Source organism: Meleagris gallopavo, chromosome 1 (assembly GCF_905368555.1).
Source record: "Meleagris gallopavo chromosome 1, MGAL_WU_HG_1.1, whole genome shotgun sequence".
Classification (NCBI taxonomy): domain Eukaryota; kingdom Metazoa; phylum Chordata; class Aves; order Galliformes; family Phasianidae; genus Meleagris; species Meleagris gallopavo.
The window spans coordinates 68,070,875-68,089,474 of record NC_139404.1 but is presented as its reverse complement, the minus strand read 5'-3'; the positions used below and the strand labels follow the sequence as shown (position 1 = coordinate 68,089,474).

The 18,600-nt window shown below is 39.0% G+C and overlaps 1 protein-coding gene across 10 annotated transcripts in view; it reads left to right on the top strand.

The window, feature by feature from the left end:
• Window positions 1-18,600, top strand: part of SCUBE1 (signal peptide, CUB domain and EGF like domain containing 1) — a 210,023-nt gene that overhangs the window by 53,621 nt on the left and 137,802 nt on the right. For all 10 annotated transcript variants that reach the window (XM_085232512.1, XM_085232532.1, XM_085232490.1 and 7 more), the window contains exon 4: window positions 990-1,124. In XM_085232512.1, coding sequence (XP_085088638.1) covers window positions 990-1,124 — 135 coding nt within the window. The remainder of the gene's footprint in view (window positions 1-989; window positions 1,125-18,600) is intronic.

Genomic DNA, 18,600 nt, shown 5'->3' with positions numbered 1-18,600 from the left:
GTGGATCGTTTATTCAGCTTTGCTGTATTCCTTTTCCCCTTCCCCCTCTCCAAAAATAAAAGCAAAACATACACACACCAACACATTTGCTGACATGTTGGCACATCTGGTGGAATAACTAACTGGTGGCAGTCTCCACCAGTTATTTTATTAAAAAATAAAAACAAAAACATGGATTTCTCAGGTGGCAAGTTGCTTTTATCCAAAGAGAAAATTGAAAATGGATGTGATATGTCTTGTATGAGCAAAACAGGAGTTGAATGTGAGTCAGATATCATTTAAGTGTCAATGTTTTCCCAATGCCGAAACATATGTCTCTGTTAAACACAGCAGCATAAAAACTTTTTTGCTCAGGGGACCCTCAAAACAGCCAGTAGCTAATGCTGCCTTTGTGGTTTTATATATTTGCCTATTAAAATGACAATACGGACATGGAACATTTAGATTTAAGAAGCCTTCTTTTCATTAAACAACATTAAACAAACTGACAAAGTAGGGGGTTATGACTCCAGTAATTGAAACATGCTGTTCTGTTCAAGACCAGAACTCTATAAAGACTCTTTTCACCCAGTAATGCCCTTTGTGTTTGCCTGCTACCCCTGCTAGAAATTACTGTAGGCCTGAAGTATGTCTTTCCAAGTGAAGTGGGAATGACAGTGTGCAACACCACGCTTGGCAGATGGGGTCGTAGCCTTTTTAGGATGTTAACATTCACTGTGCATTGGAAATCAATTTGCAGCTTGGAGTGCATGGAGTCTTAGCTGGACTCCTCCTCTACACTGTTGTTTTCATTCTTGTTTTTTTTTAAATGCTAACTTTAAACCTACAATGCCGGAAAAAGAAGTAGATGAGTTAATTTGGATTAATTGTGTTGGAGTTCAGGGAGTTTTCATTAGCTTAATTTACAGTGTGCCTTTTTATGAATTCCCTTCTCTTCTAGATGCATGTTCTAGTCTATTATGCTGTGTTTCTTTTTGCTTTTCTCCTAGACGTTGATGAGTGTCAGGATAACAATGGAGGGTGCCAGCAGATTTGTGTAAATACTATGGGCAGCTATGAATGTCAGTGCAAAGAAGGCTTTTTTCTGAGTGATAACCAGCACACCTGCATTCATCGCTCCATTGGTAAGTGTCTGATTTTGTTCTTTAGAATAATCGTGTTCAATTAGAATTGCAGAAACTATTTCAGAGGAGTAATTTTCAGCTCTAAAGCTAGTTGTTTGGAATTTGTTGATTCCACTGCTACCCAAACTTAAAACATAACCATAAATAAGGTAGAGGAAAAGGTTTTAGCTTGACAAAATTATACATGAATCTAAACAGCAGGCTCTTGGGACAGGCAGAGAAGAGATTTTCAAGTGGCAATTTTCTGCTTCTTACTTTCAGGGCTCAGAAACTCATCTGTTTATTGCATGGTAGCTCACCTTTGCCCGTCGTGTAACTCATGGCTTCCTTGCAGACTGATGATGGCTGATACTGTGTTGGAGTATTGTTACTTGGTTCTGTACCCTATGTAGGGTGGCTTAGAAAACAACTTCTCTGTTGCCTGTGCATTAGCAGTAGGACTAAGGAATCCCTGCTGCTCATTTTGACTATGGTAAGCAGCTCTCCCTTTTCTATACATGTCAGACACAGAAGACGAGTTTGAGTGGAAAGGGAGAAAAGAAAACAGCATAACTATAAATCTTTGCAATTAAGTGGGCTCTTTATGTGTTCATTCAGACTTCTGGTGACCCTGGCAGCAATGGGAATATATTGTAGCAAACTCATTTACCAACAGGCAATACAGAATGACAAAGTAGCAAGATGAGTCTGGTGATCAACAACGTAAGCATGCTGTAAATTTCAACAAGCCAAACAAATTGTTCCGAGCTGTTTTGAGTCACTAAAATTAACCAGAAAATCCTACTTAACATAGAGTATGAATATAGTCACCCTGTTTACAAAGCTTTGTAGTCTAGCATTTCAGAAATGTAAATGTATTTCTGGCACTGTGTGCCTGTTTACATAGAACTATGAAGACAAGGAAGAATTTCAATTTTTAGAGATATGAAACTCCACCATATCTTCACAGGTTCACTTTTTAGCATGACTGTTAAGTTTAAGCAGCTGAGGTATTTTGATTTTGACAAGAGCATGAAATTAAGCACTATCAGCTAGTGTATTTTAAAGGTTGTGCTCTAGCAAGTTTTTATTATCTGTTTCAACAAAAATTGTTCAAATTTCTGTCCAGCATAAAGTAACCCCGTCACAAAGATATCTAGCAGAGCAAGGAATAGTAGCTGGAGGCTTAATGAAAACCACTTGCAGAACACTGCGATGCAATCATTATTTCAATTTGCACATTATAAAAATTCCCAGTTGTAATAAAAGAGAATTTAGTTATCTGAGATGGAAACTAATGAAATAAATGAAAAATGAGGCTCTGAAGGCAAAACTTTTGTGTAAAGAATAGATTTATTGAAGGAAATAGGTGAGTTTTTATTGCAAAGTAGATTTCTAGTTAGCAGGAAGGACTGTGGAAATGGATTTGAAGGTTGAATGCTTCATGCACTTAATAAATATGCACGGGAATAACATATTTGTGTTAACTTCTTTACAAGGAAAATGTAAAATAAGACATGGCCATTTAATTCAAAATAATATCATATTATTTAGACAACTGGAAAAAAAACACTCACCACCAAATAGACCAATCGTGATCACGAAGTGTTTTATGATCAGAAGTTTTGTAACCTTTGAAAACTAAGTGTCAATTTACAATAAAAGCAAGAATTACATTGCAGTGTCATGATCTCACATACAAATATATTGGGTAGATGTGCTGGAGGAAGGGAATGAAATGGAATGATCTGTTTCAGTTGACAGAGGTGACTGAACTGCAAACAGTAAACATTGCGTGGTGAGAAAGCAAATGGCTTTTTTAATATCAGTGTTTACACTTTCATCTGTCTCACTTGTAAGTGCCTCTACAGAGAATGCTGGAGCACAGAAATACCAAAATACTTTCATCAACACATTTAGCTAGAATTGTGCCTTGTGCTAGATTGTATCCATACCTCTGTCGGTAAACAAGGCTGAAGTGGATGCAGGCATAATAAACACATAGCATTGCAATCCAAACATAAATGTGCTGACTTGCCAAAGCACTTTAGCAAGCTTGTTGACTTTGAGTACAATAAGATCTATTAATTACAGTGGGATTACTCTTCTGTCTCTGGAAAATGCATGTGCAGTCACACAATCCCCTAGTCTCTTCAAGGACTTATCTAGCATAAAACAATCAGCCGCAAGGTTCTTCACTCATCTCACTACCGCTTTTTTCCTCCTGTTTTCAAATGCCTTGGCATAAGGGAAGAAGCATTGCAAGGTGCTTAGGATGCCCTTGGAATTGGGATTAATTCAGAGTGGAAGGAGCAACACCAACCTAAGCAGTGAATGCCCTGCCTGTGAAGCAGTTCACCTTCTTCCACCCTCAGCAAGGCTTCTGCTGCTGACATGCACTAACAGCTGAGAAAGTGGTATCTTCCAGTATCAGGCATTCTCTTCCTGGTTGTCAGCTGCTGGAGAGAGATGCCCTGGGCCTGCTCCATTATTTGCAGGGTGTATTGCACCACCACATGCCTACCCAAAGCTGTGGTTAAAAGCCACACTGGAGTTCATGGTAGAGGTTTTTAATAGCGTCTTTGTGTCCTAGAGGACGTTTGCTTGCTGTCTAGAAGTCTTCTCATTATTTCCTGTGGACAAGAAGGATTAATGATCTGCAGAGAAATACATATTTTATACCAACAAGAGGCCAAGCTGACATTAAAGTCAAGACAAACCCTGGTTTCTTAGTATTTGCTCTATTTCACTGCCTCCATTACAGGCCTTCTGATTTCTTATGTTTAGTCTCTGCATCTTTTGGGAGGAGACTATGTCCAGTACAACTTAGCTCATTTATTTTTATGTAAAATTTAATTTCCCTCAGATTTCAGTACTAGTTTACTTACAGTAATGATGGCAACAACAGGGAAGGAGAATGGATGGTGAAGGATATGGGCAACTTAGCAGTTGTTTATCTTAGTCATCTTAATTACTGGCGTTGTTGTGTAAACTGTGAATTACACCAGAAAAACATTTGTGTTTCCTCATGTCTTAAAAAGAAATCAGAATAAAACAGCTGTTACTGTATCATCTCCAGCTCCAGAGGGAGCATGTGTTTAATAAATGTGAAGATTAGTATCATGTGCTGCAGCTGTGAGTGAGTCAGGTGAGTGGCTTACAGCATGTTTTCCCTTCATTTGGTGATAAGCCAAAAGGCCCAGTCCAGCAAAGTCTCAGGGCGCATCCTTAAAGTCTTAGTGATATCAAAGTTGGTTAAAAATCTGAAATGGGCCTAAATGTATCAAAATGTATGGAGTTTAGTTATATGCCGTTAATGACCCTGAGGTTCAGAATGATCAGGATGTCCTAAGTGCATTACAGCTGTTAAAGGCATTGTGTTTAAGAGAACGGGCTACAAACTGCCTCTCCAACCAAAATTCTTAGCTGAAGTGGTACAGAAGGCCTTCACTGCCCACCTCTAGAGAGCAAATCTCTAATGCATGAAGTGTATTTGCTTATAAGCCAGATACTTCAGGAATTCTGTGGCTAGGAAAACTTCTGCCTTTTTAAGTTCTATGCCTTGGATGTCTATCAAAAGTATAGTTATATTAATGGTCTTACACCTGCTAATTGTTCTCTACCAATATTTTTATAAAGCTAGTGCTGAGTATGCTAAAAAGGCAGATGCAATTAGGAGTGGTAATGTTAAGTGAGGACAAGAAGAGGGGAAGAACAACCAGACTGTAGAAGTCTGGAAATTATGATGGTCTGGTCAAGTGGTAGAAGAGCTTTTTGCATGGTTGTCACCATCATTTTCAAGCATGTTTAAAGCAAACAAAGAAACAAAACATTTGACAAAGAACTGCATATCCCGTTAGACTTACGTTCTTAGCAGAGCTAGGGATTTTGACGCATAAAGTCAATCTATATTGATTTAGCAAATTACAGTGCTACAGTCTCACAAGCTGTCTCTCTTTCTGCACAAGTGCAACAGTCTAGTCCAGGGGACAGAGAAGCGTGCAAAATCAAATTGTCTCACATTTGTGATGGGCTAAATGTACTTACTGTGCTTGTGCTTATGGTAACTTGTAAACTTGGTTATGTGTTTTAACTCTTGTAAATTCTGTAGTTGCAGCATAGGAGTACTAGGGTAAGCTGATATCAAACCTATGCAGTTCCTTCTTGTTCTGAGGACTATAGATTAAATTTTGTTCAATTTTTTTTCTTTCCTACTTTCCATGATTTGTTTTTACTCCTTACCTATTTTCTTAATTTGGTGGGATTCCACAGCATAGAATAATGTGTCAGGATTTCCTGGGAGGAAGCATGCTCACTGTCCAGTGCAGGAGAGGTCTGCAGTTCGGGTTTCTGAACTTTATTCCAATCCTGTTTGCTGGTGCCTAGTGAGACTCTGAGCACAAGGTTATTGTGACTTCTGTGAATTTCTGCAATGCGCTGTAGAGGACAGAGGTGCTTTTTCTGCAGAAGCACAATAATCTATTCATATTTAGATTAATGTGAAAGGGTGACTTTAAATAATTATGTGTTGCCAACACCGTTCCAGACTTTATGAAATACAGCATTTCTCATCTCAACTATGAAAGCTCTTTCATGATGATGTAACAAGTTGAATTACTCCATTACTTTCAGTATACTTGCCATAGCTACCTTGAGTACAGGCATCCCATTCACTGAAACAGAGTAGTCTTATTTGTCTTTCAAAATTGGAATCCTAATATGATTGTAAAGTAGAGGAATGTATATAAATTTTGAGAAAATTAATTCATGTGCTTTTAGATAATGTAATAAGAAAACCTTTCAGGCAGCATAAGTTTTATCTGGACAAACATACTGTGATCTTGGAATTTGTTTCCTAAAACTGCTGCACACAGCATGACCTGGCTGTAATAGAAGCTCATTTGTTTATATGTTCGTATGATGCATTTAGAATACAAAGTTGAATTGATGAACTGGAATATAAGATGCAGAGTGTATCCAGGAAACAAAAAGCTTAAGAAAGCATTTTCAATCTCATTGTACCCTGTTAGAAGTGTGAAACCTTATAAAAGTGTGTATAACACACAAAAATTGCTGCACTTTGGCTTCAGAGATTCTCCCTTGCTCTAGCAGTCAGCATGAAGAACACCTTGCATTTGCTTTTCTTCATTCCTTTGGAATGGAAGAACTTTTTAATTCGATTGGAGGGAACACGCAACAGCTGACAGCACCTGATAAAGGTAAAAAAAATCTCACTTAGGCCTGACCTATTTCTCCTGTGTTGGTGATTTGGCACAATTAAGACTAGTAAAGCTACACTGGTATAAACTTAATTTAAGTGCAGTCTGCCTTATGTTCAGCTATGAGGGTAAGCAGTAACTATATAATCATGAAAACTGTATTAGGTGAAAGATTAGGATTAGATGTGAGAGTAAGTAGTCTATCCAGAAAAATGTGCAAAAAGGAGGTTTTGTTGTTAAGTATCATAATGGTCAGAAACCTGACGCTGCAGTCTTCCTTCTATAGTTAGGAAAATGGAGTTGTTAACACCACGGTATTATCTAAGGCACTTGTGGCTGTGTCTGAACTACAAGATAGATTCACTCCATTAAAGAAGCTGTAGTCCTGTTCATCAAAGCAGTCCAAATGGAAACAAGTATGTGAGGAAATGGTGGAGGGTGTGAAATCACTATTGAGTTTCAGTATATCCTAAGCTCAGAGTTAATTAGAGCCATATATGATTTGCTGCAGGCCCCTGTTGAGTTCCTGTGCACAAATTGAGACCCTTTTCATCCTTACACTCCACAAACTACGGTGAAGTCTCTTCATACTCTATCTTAGTTTTATAGCTGACTTACCTTCTGAAAGAAAAATACTGACTGTTCTTTAAATTCTTCTGAAGCTTGGTTTTGGTTAGGTTCAGAAAGATTATAAAATTTTGCTAAGTATTCAGTACCGTGTACTGCTTTGCTTCTGCTGAGGTACGTTACTAATAAACTGATTATCTGGATGCAATGGGATGAGCTCAATTAACAATGAAAGCAAATAATTCTCCCAATACTTAGAAAGACTAGCAAATTGCCAGATGTTGCCAAAATCTGTGATTGAATTTAGAATGTGGTGCAGAAGCTGTCCTGCATGTAGTAGGTCCCAAATTTAAGTGTCCATGATCAGAACATAAATACTTTTTAAACAGAAAAGATAATAATTAAAATATATAAATTGGTAAGTAATCAGAAGTTATGTCCAAGTTGCTCGTAGTGTTTGCACACAGTGCTTGAATGTCTTCAAAGACAGATACAGTTGCATGTTCCTGACTAAATGATAAATTAGGACATGCAGATAATTCCTCAGTGAACCTGAATCTGAAATAGTGGAGTAGTTGTTTCTGCATGGCTCCATTGCCAGTGCCTTTTGATATGGAAGGGATGAAATTAAAGAGGGAAAAGAAGTGTGTAAGAAATAACGAAGCTGGAGATGCAACAAAGTGTGTCTTGGAAAGAGCAGCTGTTTGAAAGACCCTGCAGCATGACAGGCAGCCAGCTTGCCAGGGGGAGCAGGGAATTTCTGAGTTAGATCAAAAATCTTTCTACACCTGTGTGAGAGAAAGTGTGGCAAACAGCCTGTGGCTCAGCTCCTGACGGGCAGTGCTGACAAGATGGGAAAGCTACACGCACGAATGGGAAAACACACTGGAAAGGAGTACATTCAAAAAAAAATTAGAGTGAAAATACGCAAAGGGGGCTTTCACACTCAATCACTCAATAACATTGGAAGTGAACCAACGTTCTGTTCGTACTGTCTGCTGCGGGTATATCAGGATTACACCAAATAAAGGAACTGGTGTGTTTTTTAAAGCCTCTAGCATCTATTTGACTGAAACATCAGGTGAGAAAGATCTGGGAGGAATATTAAGCCAGAATGTACTGGAAAAAGCTTGTTTTTGCACATGCATACAACAAATGGACTCTGTTTTTAGTGCACCATACTTTGAATTTGTTAGTGTATCTCTCCTGTGCCATGAGGGATCTATAATGAATTATTTGCCCAACTCTGAATGCTGTGTAAAGATGCTCAGTGTCTTTCATACCTACTGTAGTGACTTAAGGGCCTCCCAGTATTTCTCTTACTGTTTTTCACTCTGTGGAGAAATCAGCCACAGACCGTATTGTAGGCACTGTTTCTCTTTTCTGGTATTCATGACATCTTACAGATTTGATCCAGAAGGAGCTCTCTAGAGGCTGATACTGCAGTGTATTTTTGGCTGTAAACCAATTCAAGTTATAAATGCTAAATAGCTGTTCAAATATACCTCCTGCTCTTCTATACCCTCCTGTATATAGTATGCATACTATGCATCTAATGAGTTCAATTTATTATTCAAATCCATGTAGTTAGATTTGAAGTTGCGCTGTGCTATTCTGAAATAATTTAGGAGTTAATGGAAATGAGAAGGATGATCCTTGCATTTAAAGCAGTGTATATTTTCAAACATAACAATGCTTGCATGCTTGGCTAAGCTTCACATCCTTGAAGTATCAAGGCAGTGAAATAATTGCTGTTCTTGATGGTACTTTCATATATTTTTTTTTATATTTCAGCAACAGTCAAGAATAGGGCCAGATTGTGCTAGAGCTTAAACAAATTTGGAAAATTTACAGCCTGAGTGAATAAAGCAGACACAGGGCAGAGGACAGGACAAACATATAGTCACAGTGAATGCTTTCACAGCAGAAATGCTGCAGTAGCCCCAAGAGATATTTTTAAGAGGGAGCACAAACAGAAGACAGGAGTGAGAGAAGGATCAGCTAAAAGGAAGGTAAGAGAAGGAGTGAGAGAGATACACAGCCAAATGGGAATAAAGTGAAATGAGGAGACTAAATCAAGGAAGAAAAGAAGGTTGTGGATCAGTTAGCATAAGGCACTCTCAATCACACTTAAAAAGTCATGGTAATCAGGTGAGATCCCTGTTGACTGGAAAAAAAGGTAAAATCACACCCATTTTTAAAAGAGTAAATAGGATGACCCCGGGAACTACTGACCTGGCAGTCTCACATCTGCTGGAACAGGTTGCCCACTGATGTGGTGAGTGCCCCATCCCTTGGACTTTCAAGGTGAGGCTGGATCAGGCCCTGGGCAATCTGATCTAGCTGTGGTATCTCTGTTCATTGTAGGGAAGTTGGACTAGATGGCCTTTAGAGTTACCTTTCATCTTGAAGGAGTTTGTGGTTTTATGATTCTAAAATCTATACATCTCTACCTCCTTAATTCCCTTGCTCACTAATGGCCATTTATTTTCTGTATTCTCCCTTAGTTTTCTTTTTGTTTAGCTGACTCCTCTTTAAAGTGTATTATAGTCAAACTACCCAAACCCAATCAGTGTATTGGAAAGCTTATGTTATTCTCAGTGCTCTCAAAGGGTCATATGCTGAGATCGCAAATCAAACTTGGCAATCATGCAGAAGTGACAGAATGATAGGCCTCTAAGAGTTCCAATCCTTTGCTTTCCAAGGAGCCAAGAAATGCAGAGAAAGTGGCATTAACTATAACAAGGAGCAAGGCATCATGTGCTGTTGGAGTTCATTACCCTCTGAACTATATTTACCATTTGTAAAAACATTGAGCTTGTGCAGTGAATCAATTTACCTGCTTTCTATGCATAATACATAGTATGATTGCATAGTACTTTCAAGAGGCTGTACCTGACTCACCAAAACTGAGAAGCCGCTAGTATTTTTTGTCTTTTGTTCCAATATAAAACATTCACTTTTGAGTAAAACTAACAGCATTTTGTCTCTCCTGGATGTGAAGCACCTCCTTTAGAAGTTCTTCTGCATGATCATAGCCATTTAAAATCACAGAATGTGCTGTGTAAGCCAATAGTATCCAATATTACATGGTGTGAGTATTGTGTTATGCTGATGATTTGCCCGAGCTGGCAGGCTTTTTCCCTATAGGTAACATGGGCTTAGGAAAATATCATAGCTGCTCTCTTCAATCCATATCAAACTGCAAAGCAGTAGACAAGCTAAAATTAAGAGCCTCCTTACTCAAACAGTAATTTTTGACAGAAATGCACATGATCAGTGTTGGCATTTCAGTATTTTGAGTAGTGACAATTGGTTATTTGAATTGACATTTGGAATGCTAGAAATACCAATATGGGGAAACCATTATAGAAATAGTTCTTATGACATGCATTTCTCATTATATCTGTATTAGAAGTGAACTGCTAGTTATTTGCTCTTCCATTCACTAATTAATTAGACGATGTTGAAGGCATCTACAAAAACTTCCTCAGGAATTTAAACCCACTCTGAAGTAGAAGCTATTAGATGATGGTGGTGTAGGTATGGGAGACCAAAAAGTTAGTTTGCCTAGAAGAGACTCAAGAAGGCTATTGAATTCTCAAGAGCTTTCCAGAAAAGCTCTGAAGGAATCATTTGACAAAATATACCTTTTATTGGTACTATGCTGATTCCACCAAACCTGTTTTGTAAAACTGAGTTTCTGTTTTTCTATATGCACCTACTACGAACAGGTTGCAGATATCTTAAGTCCTATTCCTTTGGCCTATTATGTAATTCCCTTCTTTCATCCTTGGTACACTTTAAAATCAGTGATTGATGAATTAGATGTACATGTTTGGAGATCAAATCCTGTCCTCCTTCGCCTTTCCCTCCCATACTTCCTTCACCTGTTTATTTTCCATTAGCTCAGCATTGTAAACTGAGTGATTACTTATGGTACCTAGCAACTCAACTTCCTGCTGGAATTAGGATCATAGAATCATAGATCCGTTTGAGTTGGAAGGAACCTTTAAAAATCATCTAATCCAACTCCTGTGCAATGAACAGGGACATCCATGGCTAGATCAGATTGCTCAGAGCCCTGTCCAGCCTGACCATGAATGTCTTCAGCAATGGAGCATCCAGCACCTCTCTGGGCAACCTGTTCCTGTGCCTCATTGCCCCTATCATAAAAAACATTTTTCTTATATCCAATCTAAATCTTCCCTCTTTTAGTTTGAAACCATTTCCCCTTGTCCTGTCACAGCAGACCCTGCTCTAAAGAGTCTGTCCCCTTCTTTCCCATAACTCCCTTAGATACTGAAAGGCTGCTAGCAGGTCTCCCTGGAGCCTGCTCTTCTCCAGGCTGAACAGCCCCAGCTCTCTCAGCTTCTACCCATAGGAGAGGTGTTCAATTGCTTGCATCATTTTTGTGCCCCCCCTCTGGACACACTCCAATAGGTCCATGCCTCTCCTGTGCTGAGGACTCCATATCTATACACAGTACTTCAGGTGAAGCCACACCAGCGCAGAGTAGAGGGGCAGGATCATTTCCATTGACCTGCTGGCCACTCTTATTCGATGGAGCCCAGGGTGTGGTTGGCTTTCTGGGCTGCAAGGGCAATACCTGATAACTCTCTGCACTGTGCCCTCATTCTGGAAAAGCAGCCAAAGTCACATTGGAAAAGTGCGGGTTCTGAAAAATGATGTGGATTACAGCTACCTGAATAGATCAACCAGATGTTGTCAACATTGTTTTTGAAAGAAGTGTATTTTTCCACTAAACCAAATTCTGTTCTCCAAAGTAGCTGCTTTTTCTGGAATAACAGTAATTGCTTAAAACAAACAAACAAAAAAGCCCTCATTAAAAAAAAAAAAAAAAATTTGAAAACATTTCTGCCTGGAATGTGTTGTCCCTTGGCACTATATGATAGTCAGGCAGCCTTGTCTTCCTCCATAGGTCTGACAATGCAGCTAAATATCATATGTTTTATTACACTGTAATGTGAATGTTCATGAAGCATTCGTATCAAGAAAGTAGACAACAAGCAGCAACAAGAAACAGCTCAAGCAAGAAGCCTGGTTGGCCAGGTGGAGGGGTATATTCCTGGTAGAATTTCTAAATTGCGAGTTTTCTTTCACAGGTGAAATATTTCAGGGTTGGGGGAGCTTTCCAGATCAAACAAAACCACCCAAAAAATGTCCTGCCAGCTCTACCAAAGGGCAGCATTCAAGCTGTGCTTGTGGCAAGGCTGGATGATCCTGCCCTTACTGACAGTTACATGTTTCCATTCATGCTCTTCTCTAAGTGCTGTTTCTGCTCCTTGTCTCCAGACAAAATGCTTTAGAATTCCCTCTAGCTTCCCAGGAAAAGCTGTAATTTGTCCTAAGTGCTTCCTTAATGGACATTTAATTACTCTAACTCTAATTGGAGTCTGAAAAACATATCGTTACAAAGAAAGCTGTAATAAGCTGCTTTAAACCAGGATTTGGTGGGCAATACTTTTCCAGGCTAATCTGTGTCTCTCTTTTGAATCGTGAGTAGTATGTTTACCTGGACATTCTTTTTGAAAAGGATTTCTGTGTAGATCTCAACGTGACTTCTTGGCATTTGACTATGTTACCATTTGTCTTCAGCTGGCATTAACTGAAAATACTTTGTGCTGTTGAATCTTCAGAGAATTCACAGAAAGAGGCGATGAGCTGTCATTCCTGAGCAGTCCCTCTGAGAAAGCAGACCACTTATCTGCCCAATGAACTCTGAATTAATCTGGAGGATTACTTGTCAGGAACTCATTGAAATGCTCCATGAAGCAGCTCCACGGTTGAGTAACATGCCAGAAGAACAATAAAATCAAAGAACACCAATGGTAATTCTCAGTAGTTAGATCCTTCATAAGTAGAGCCTTGGTGAGAGCAAGTATGTCCTGGTGTATTTTTTGTATTGCTCTCATCTGTTCCATGCAACCAGGATGCAAGTGGCTAAAGGAATTTTCCTGTTGTCCACTGGGTAAGTTTTGTAACCCACTTCTCAGGCTGTCTAGACCTACCTGTAAATGGTGCCGCTTCTCGGTATCCATGAAATTCACTTTTCACTATCTACTTGCTATCAAATGCTTAAACTTAGAGTATAAAAATAGCTCCAAGCACTCAGCATTTATGTCTGTTTTATGAGGGACTTTCGTTTCTTTGTTTCCTTTAAAAACATGGGTAACAACTTCATTTTCTTTTAGTGTTTCTTGTGACTCACTTCATGGAGATAATTCTGTCTTGAGCTCTATTCCTTGTTCTATCTGAAAAGCAGCATTGTGGTCAGAAGTGTGGCTGTGTTGAATGACATCACGTTCTTCCTGTTCTGTATTTATTCTCTTCTTGGACTTCCATGGTCTATTTACAGACAGAAACAAGATTCCCCTGCCTTCTCATATGATGTGATATCAGATTAATCGCTGTCATTTTTTTCTGCTTACCTTGACCATCTGCAAATAGTGCTCAAAGTAAAGTCCACATTTAATTTTTAGCTGATGCTTTTCATCAAAGTAGAGAAATTAAACAGAACTGCTTGTCAAGAAAAAATGCTCATTTTTCAATGTTCATTCTTGCACAGCAGTACTGCCTGAAGTCTACTTATTATTACTAAGTCTTGTTGACTTGTCACAAATGGCTCATAGATTCCAAATGATTTTTCTTCTTTATTTTCATGGATTGTTCTACCAAGGGATTGATGCTAACTGGATATTCTGCTGGCAGATGTGATGCCTATTTCCATGTGCAGCTTTGTGAATGTGTCATCATCTTCATTCATCCTGTCCTTTCACTGCTTTGTTCTTTCTAAAGAACAGAATAATAGTTAGGTGTATAAATGGAAACAAGGATGAAATAGCTTTGTTAGACCATTAAATCTGTAAAGGCTAAAGACTGCTCTACTCATAGATGTAGTGTTCTCTCTCAAGTGGAGATCCCTTGTAAATCCGATCAAACTGGTTCAGAAGTTAACAGACTCTCACCAATTTCAGTAGTTGCCAACAACAGAAACTGATGATGCAAATTATGATTATTTCTTTGAGTAACAGTACTGCTCAAGTAAATTGAGAATAACTGTACCACCACCATTCTGTGAATCACCTTAGCAAACTATTTCGCTAATCTGCAGAACAGAGTTGTCTCTGGGGCCAACACAGAGCTTCAAGAAAGGGGATTAAAAAGTTCCAGACATAAACCAGTAAGCAATAAGTAAACTAAAGGCAGTTCAATACTGAAGAATATTCTTGTGAGGCACTTACGTACTCTACTAATCCTCAACACTATTAATAGTAGTTATTGTAGTAAGAAGTAGGTAAGCACTGCAGCAGAGCAGTAAGCAGGTGCTGATATGGTCAGTCACTTTAGCACAGGAGAGAGCCTGCTTGTTTTAAGATGAAGAAGCTATTTGCAATGGCAAATCAGCTTCAACATACAGAAAGAAGACAATTATATGCAAGCAGTAGGGTGTTTTATGTACACACTGGATGTTTCTCAACCATGCAAGTGCCAAGAGAGTGTACAGACTTCTGAATGAAGCATGTTCTCCAATTTTCACGCTGCAATTGCTCTATAAGGATTTCATTCATTTCTGAAGTACAGCTTCTACATTAGGTTCCTACTCGTTGTGTTGGTGTTAGCATTTAGTCTCAAACAGCTAATAACATAGAACTGCTATTTCAGGTGCCTACATGTGAAATCTGATTCTGAGTTCATGGGGAAAAAAATAACCATTTGTGACAGGAATGGGATTAAATCGAATAGTTTGGGGAAAATATGTGTGTGTGCATGCCCACTCTGTGTTTGTGGTGGATGCTGGTTGTAGATTTAAGTGGTAAAGCAAGAGGGTTATTTTGCTGACATAGCAACAGCAGTGAAAGGAGAAGTTATAACTATGCTTTAAATTGGACTTCTTGTAAATATCCTTGCTGAGATAATAAAGAATTTTGTTGTCTCAGGTTATTGGAAACAAGTTTTTTGAGTGCCTTAATGGCACTGTCTGAGTAAATCTGAGTAGCTGGTAACTTTTTTCAAATGCCAATGTATTTATCATCACCATTCCACACCCATCTTTCCCCAGCTCTGTTCACTTTTCCCCTGACCTAGACCCTGTAACATTGCCTTCCGAACAGTGAATCACTCATCTCACTCCCTCATGCCCCTACCAAATATTGTTGTCACACTGGCTTGAACCTGACACTTGCTTTGTGTGAGCTAGGATTGCTGTGTGTCTCAGGCAGACATTTTGTTCATGATTCTTCTTTAAGGTAAATTCAAGAAAAACAGAGGAACATGTTCCATTTCCATGGAATGGCAGACTGCTTTCCCATAAAAGCATCAACAGTAAAAAATTCTGAAGTTTATTCATAAGTAACTGAGTGTAACGCTATTGTATGTGTATTTAAAGTTTGTATATACAAATACATATGCATTTTGTAAATGCATTTTCCAAAGCTGTCCTTGAATGTGGCTGCTGTGACCCCACTCCCTGCCTGATATACCCAAGGGAGGCAGCATTGGTTTTGTTCTCTGGGTTTTGTAGGTTTTTCTGAAAGCAAGGGAGAGGCTTATGCCTACATTGCATTTTACTTTAATGTATGGTCAGGCTTTCAGGCCTTTGTCGTTGGGACTATTCATGGGCTTAAGTGTTTTGCTGGATTGGAGCCACAGAGCAGTTAATGAATTAGTGCACATACCAGAGTGTAGCATTCTATTTCTTCTTTCCAGACAGTTTGTACTTCCAGTATTTGTATAGGATACAGTGACCAGCAGCTTGTTTTCTGTATGTATGAAGTTGTATGCAAAAATGTCTTCTCAATAGCCAGTATTTCTGCATTGCCTTCTGATACATAAATTCTCGAGCTCTTCCCATGCAAGCCTCATTCCCAAACAAAAAAAAGTCTCTGTGGTGGTCATTGTTGCTGTATTTACTTCTCTTCTATAAAAATGGCAATGTGGGAATGTATTTTCCCCGTGGCCTGTCCAGGTACTAGAATTTTGCTGCCAGATAATTAGAGTGATAGTGACAACAGATTCTCAGTACAGGGTGACAGGAGCATCTCTGCAAGCCTTTGCCTAATTCTGAGGTGGCTGTCTCCAGTGCTGTGTGTGGCATGCACTATCAGTCACCACCTCATTTGTGCCACAGCTGTGCTGGGTCCTGATTGCCACTTGTACATTCAATTAATATTTGTTGTATAAATGTGGCGGCTTTCTCAAAGCAAGGTCATGCCTGGATAGAGACAACACCACCAGAGTTCCACCTTGCATGAAGCAGTGCTGCTGAGTACTTTTTTTTTTTTTTTTTTTTGTCAATTGACATTAATTCATGGCCTGTTAGGCTTTTTTTCAACATCACAATGCTGTCTCTCATGCTTGCTTGCATGAGCTTGAAATCCCTGTGTGAACTAGTAGACCAGCAATGATTTTAAGGCAGTTTTATGTCTTGTTTTCTCACAGTGTTGCTTCGGAGAGTTACTTGTTTTAAAATATAACACCTTTCATGCTGAATTGTCCCAGGATGCTTTACAGATGTGATCCGACGTAGTGCCATTGCCTCTGGCTGGAGGTGCTGTACTGTGAAGGTGTGGACTGTAAGGGGAGTATGTACAGAATGCTCAGGGGTTTACTGGAAGCAAGCAGCAGTATTCTCAGTAGTGATGAACACTAGGATCAAGTGAATAGAAGGAGGAGCTGGGGCTTGTTTCCCCTTTACTATCTCCCTGAAGAACAACTGAAATTCATCAAATAAGAGGCATCAGAGACAAATGAAAGGCAAAGGCCTTAAGTCTGATGTTCTGTAGAGAAGATGTGACATCAATCAAACAGTGTCAAAGAGTGAACAGCACATGGTCATATTCCTTGAAAGATACAAACTTCATCTTAGAGAGAAATAAGGAAAGTGGGGCTTAAGGAGAAAGCGAAACTGTTCTATCAGCAAACGAAGGAAAACTGGAGTGGTAACTTGGAAGGGATATTACAGAAGAAAAGAAGGTAAAGAAAGTGAAGGTGGCAATGCAATAACTGTTGGGCATCACTGCATTAAGGGGGTGGCAAGAGAACTGACACAGAGAGAAAGACACCTCAGGAAGATGTAATTAAATGAGGGTCATAGTCTCAAAACCATATTCAGTTTTTGTGTTATCAATGATGTCCAGTATGCATCAGAATATTGTAGTGAGCTCTTTCAGCTCCACTGGTGTAGGAAGGGGTATTATTTATACCACTGGCAATTAGGAGAAATCTCTTTGGATATTTTATGCCCCTGCTATCTTTTACCAGCTTCTGGGTAGCAATACAGCCTGACTTTCATTTATTGAGAGAGGAAGAGGACTAAAAATTCAAAATTATTCTCTTGAAATTACTATAAACAGCCTCAGTAGAAAGCAGGAACTGGCAACTGTGCCATATTGTATCTGACTGAATGCTAGATATTTGTTTATCCACTCAAAATCAAGTGAGGTGTGCAAAAGAAAACGTATCTGGACACAGTAGAATGTATCTGTACTTGTATACAGTCAGTGTGTTGTTATGAACAGATTCATGAAAGTGTAAATCCTTTTGTACAGCGATTTTTTTCTGTGAATCATTGTTCAAAAGACATATTGATATTAAGCACGTAGAGAAAAACTGCTGATGTCTAGACGCAGTGAAGAGTTACTCTTTAACACAGTATAAACACAATAAAAAATTTATATAGTCACTAAACTCTCGTCGTTGGATATGTCCTTTGCTGAGCTAATTCTCACTCTTCAGTATGTTAGCAAATGGGCCTTAGCTGACACTGTCATTATGACCAACAGAGATTCCAGGCCAACACTACAGTTTCCCTTTTATTTTGAGTCTCTGGTTACGGGTACATGGATTCACTCTGAGGTGCTGTGAAGGAAAAGGACTTTTCCCAGCTTTCAGTCCCCATGGAAAGCATAAAATCACGCTGCTTCAAGTGCTCCTGCTAGATGAATACAGTGACTGTGTGCAGCACCCTCCTGTGGTGCCTTGTGGCTTTTACTGCTAATTTTGCTTTGCTCTCTCTGAACCAAAATTAGTATCTTGATACCAACTCACAATGTGTAGTCCAAACTGAGGGCAGAAAGGTTTACAGTAAGAAATTCATGTGATACTGCCAGGTTTTGTCATAGTTCTTATGGTGGTAGTGCTGGGTATTACCTCATCTTTTTGCAAGTCTGCCTGCCATCAGAAGTTGAAAAATATTTTATTGCTTTGAATTCCTGTTTTCTGAATGTGTTCAGTATAAGATTAAGGTGGTATTTGAAGGAAGGAGAAGTATTATGGAAGGGTAGGCATAGTGTGAATAATTACCCTTTGTGACACCCCTCAAAATTTCTCATTCTTTTTTGCTGTTAGCTTACCTTTTACTCCATTTGTCACTCCTTGCCCGAGCAAGAAATTGTCCGTCATGATTAAAGTTGTTTTAAGACCTCATAGGGGAATATTTATCTCAATGAATAATGTCTTTTTACAAGAGCTTACTTCAAGAGATAAACATATTTCTACTACATAGATCTGTGTGATACTGTTCCATTCCACGTATGCTACTGCAGCCTTATCAATTTAAGATATTGCAATATTAATCTGCAGCAGTGGCAGTAATTTATATCCCTTATTGCTTGTATGTTTTCTCATATTTTCCACAAGAAGTGTGTACAGGATCCTACTTTTCAGTTCCCCCCTTCCATTCACCTCCG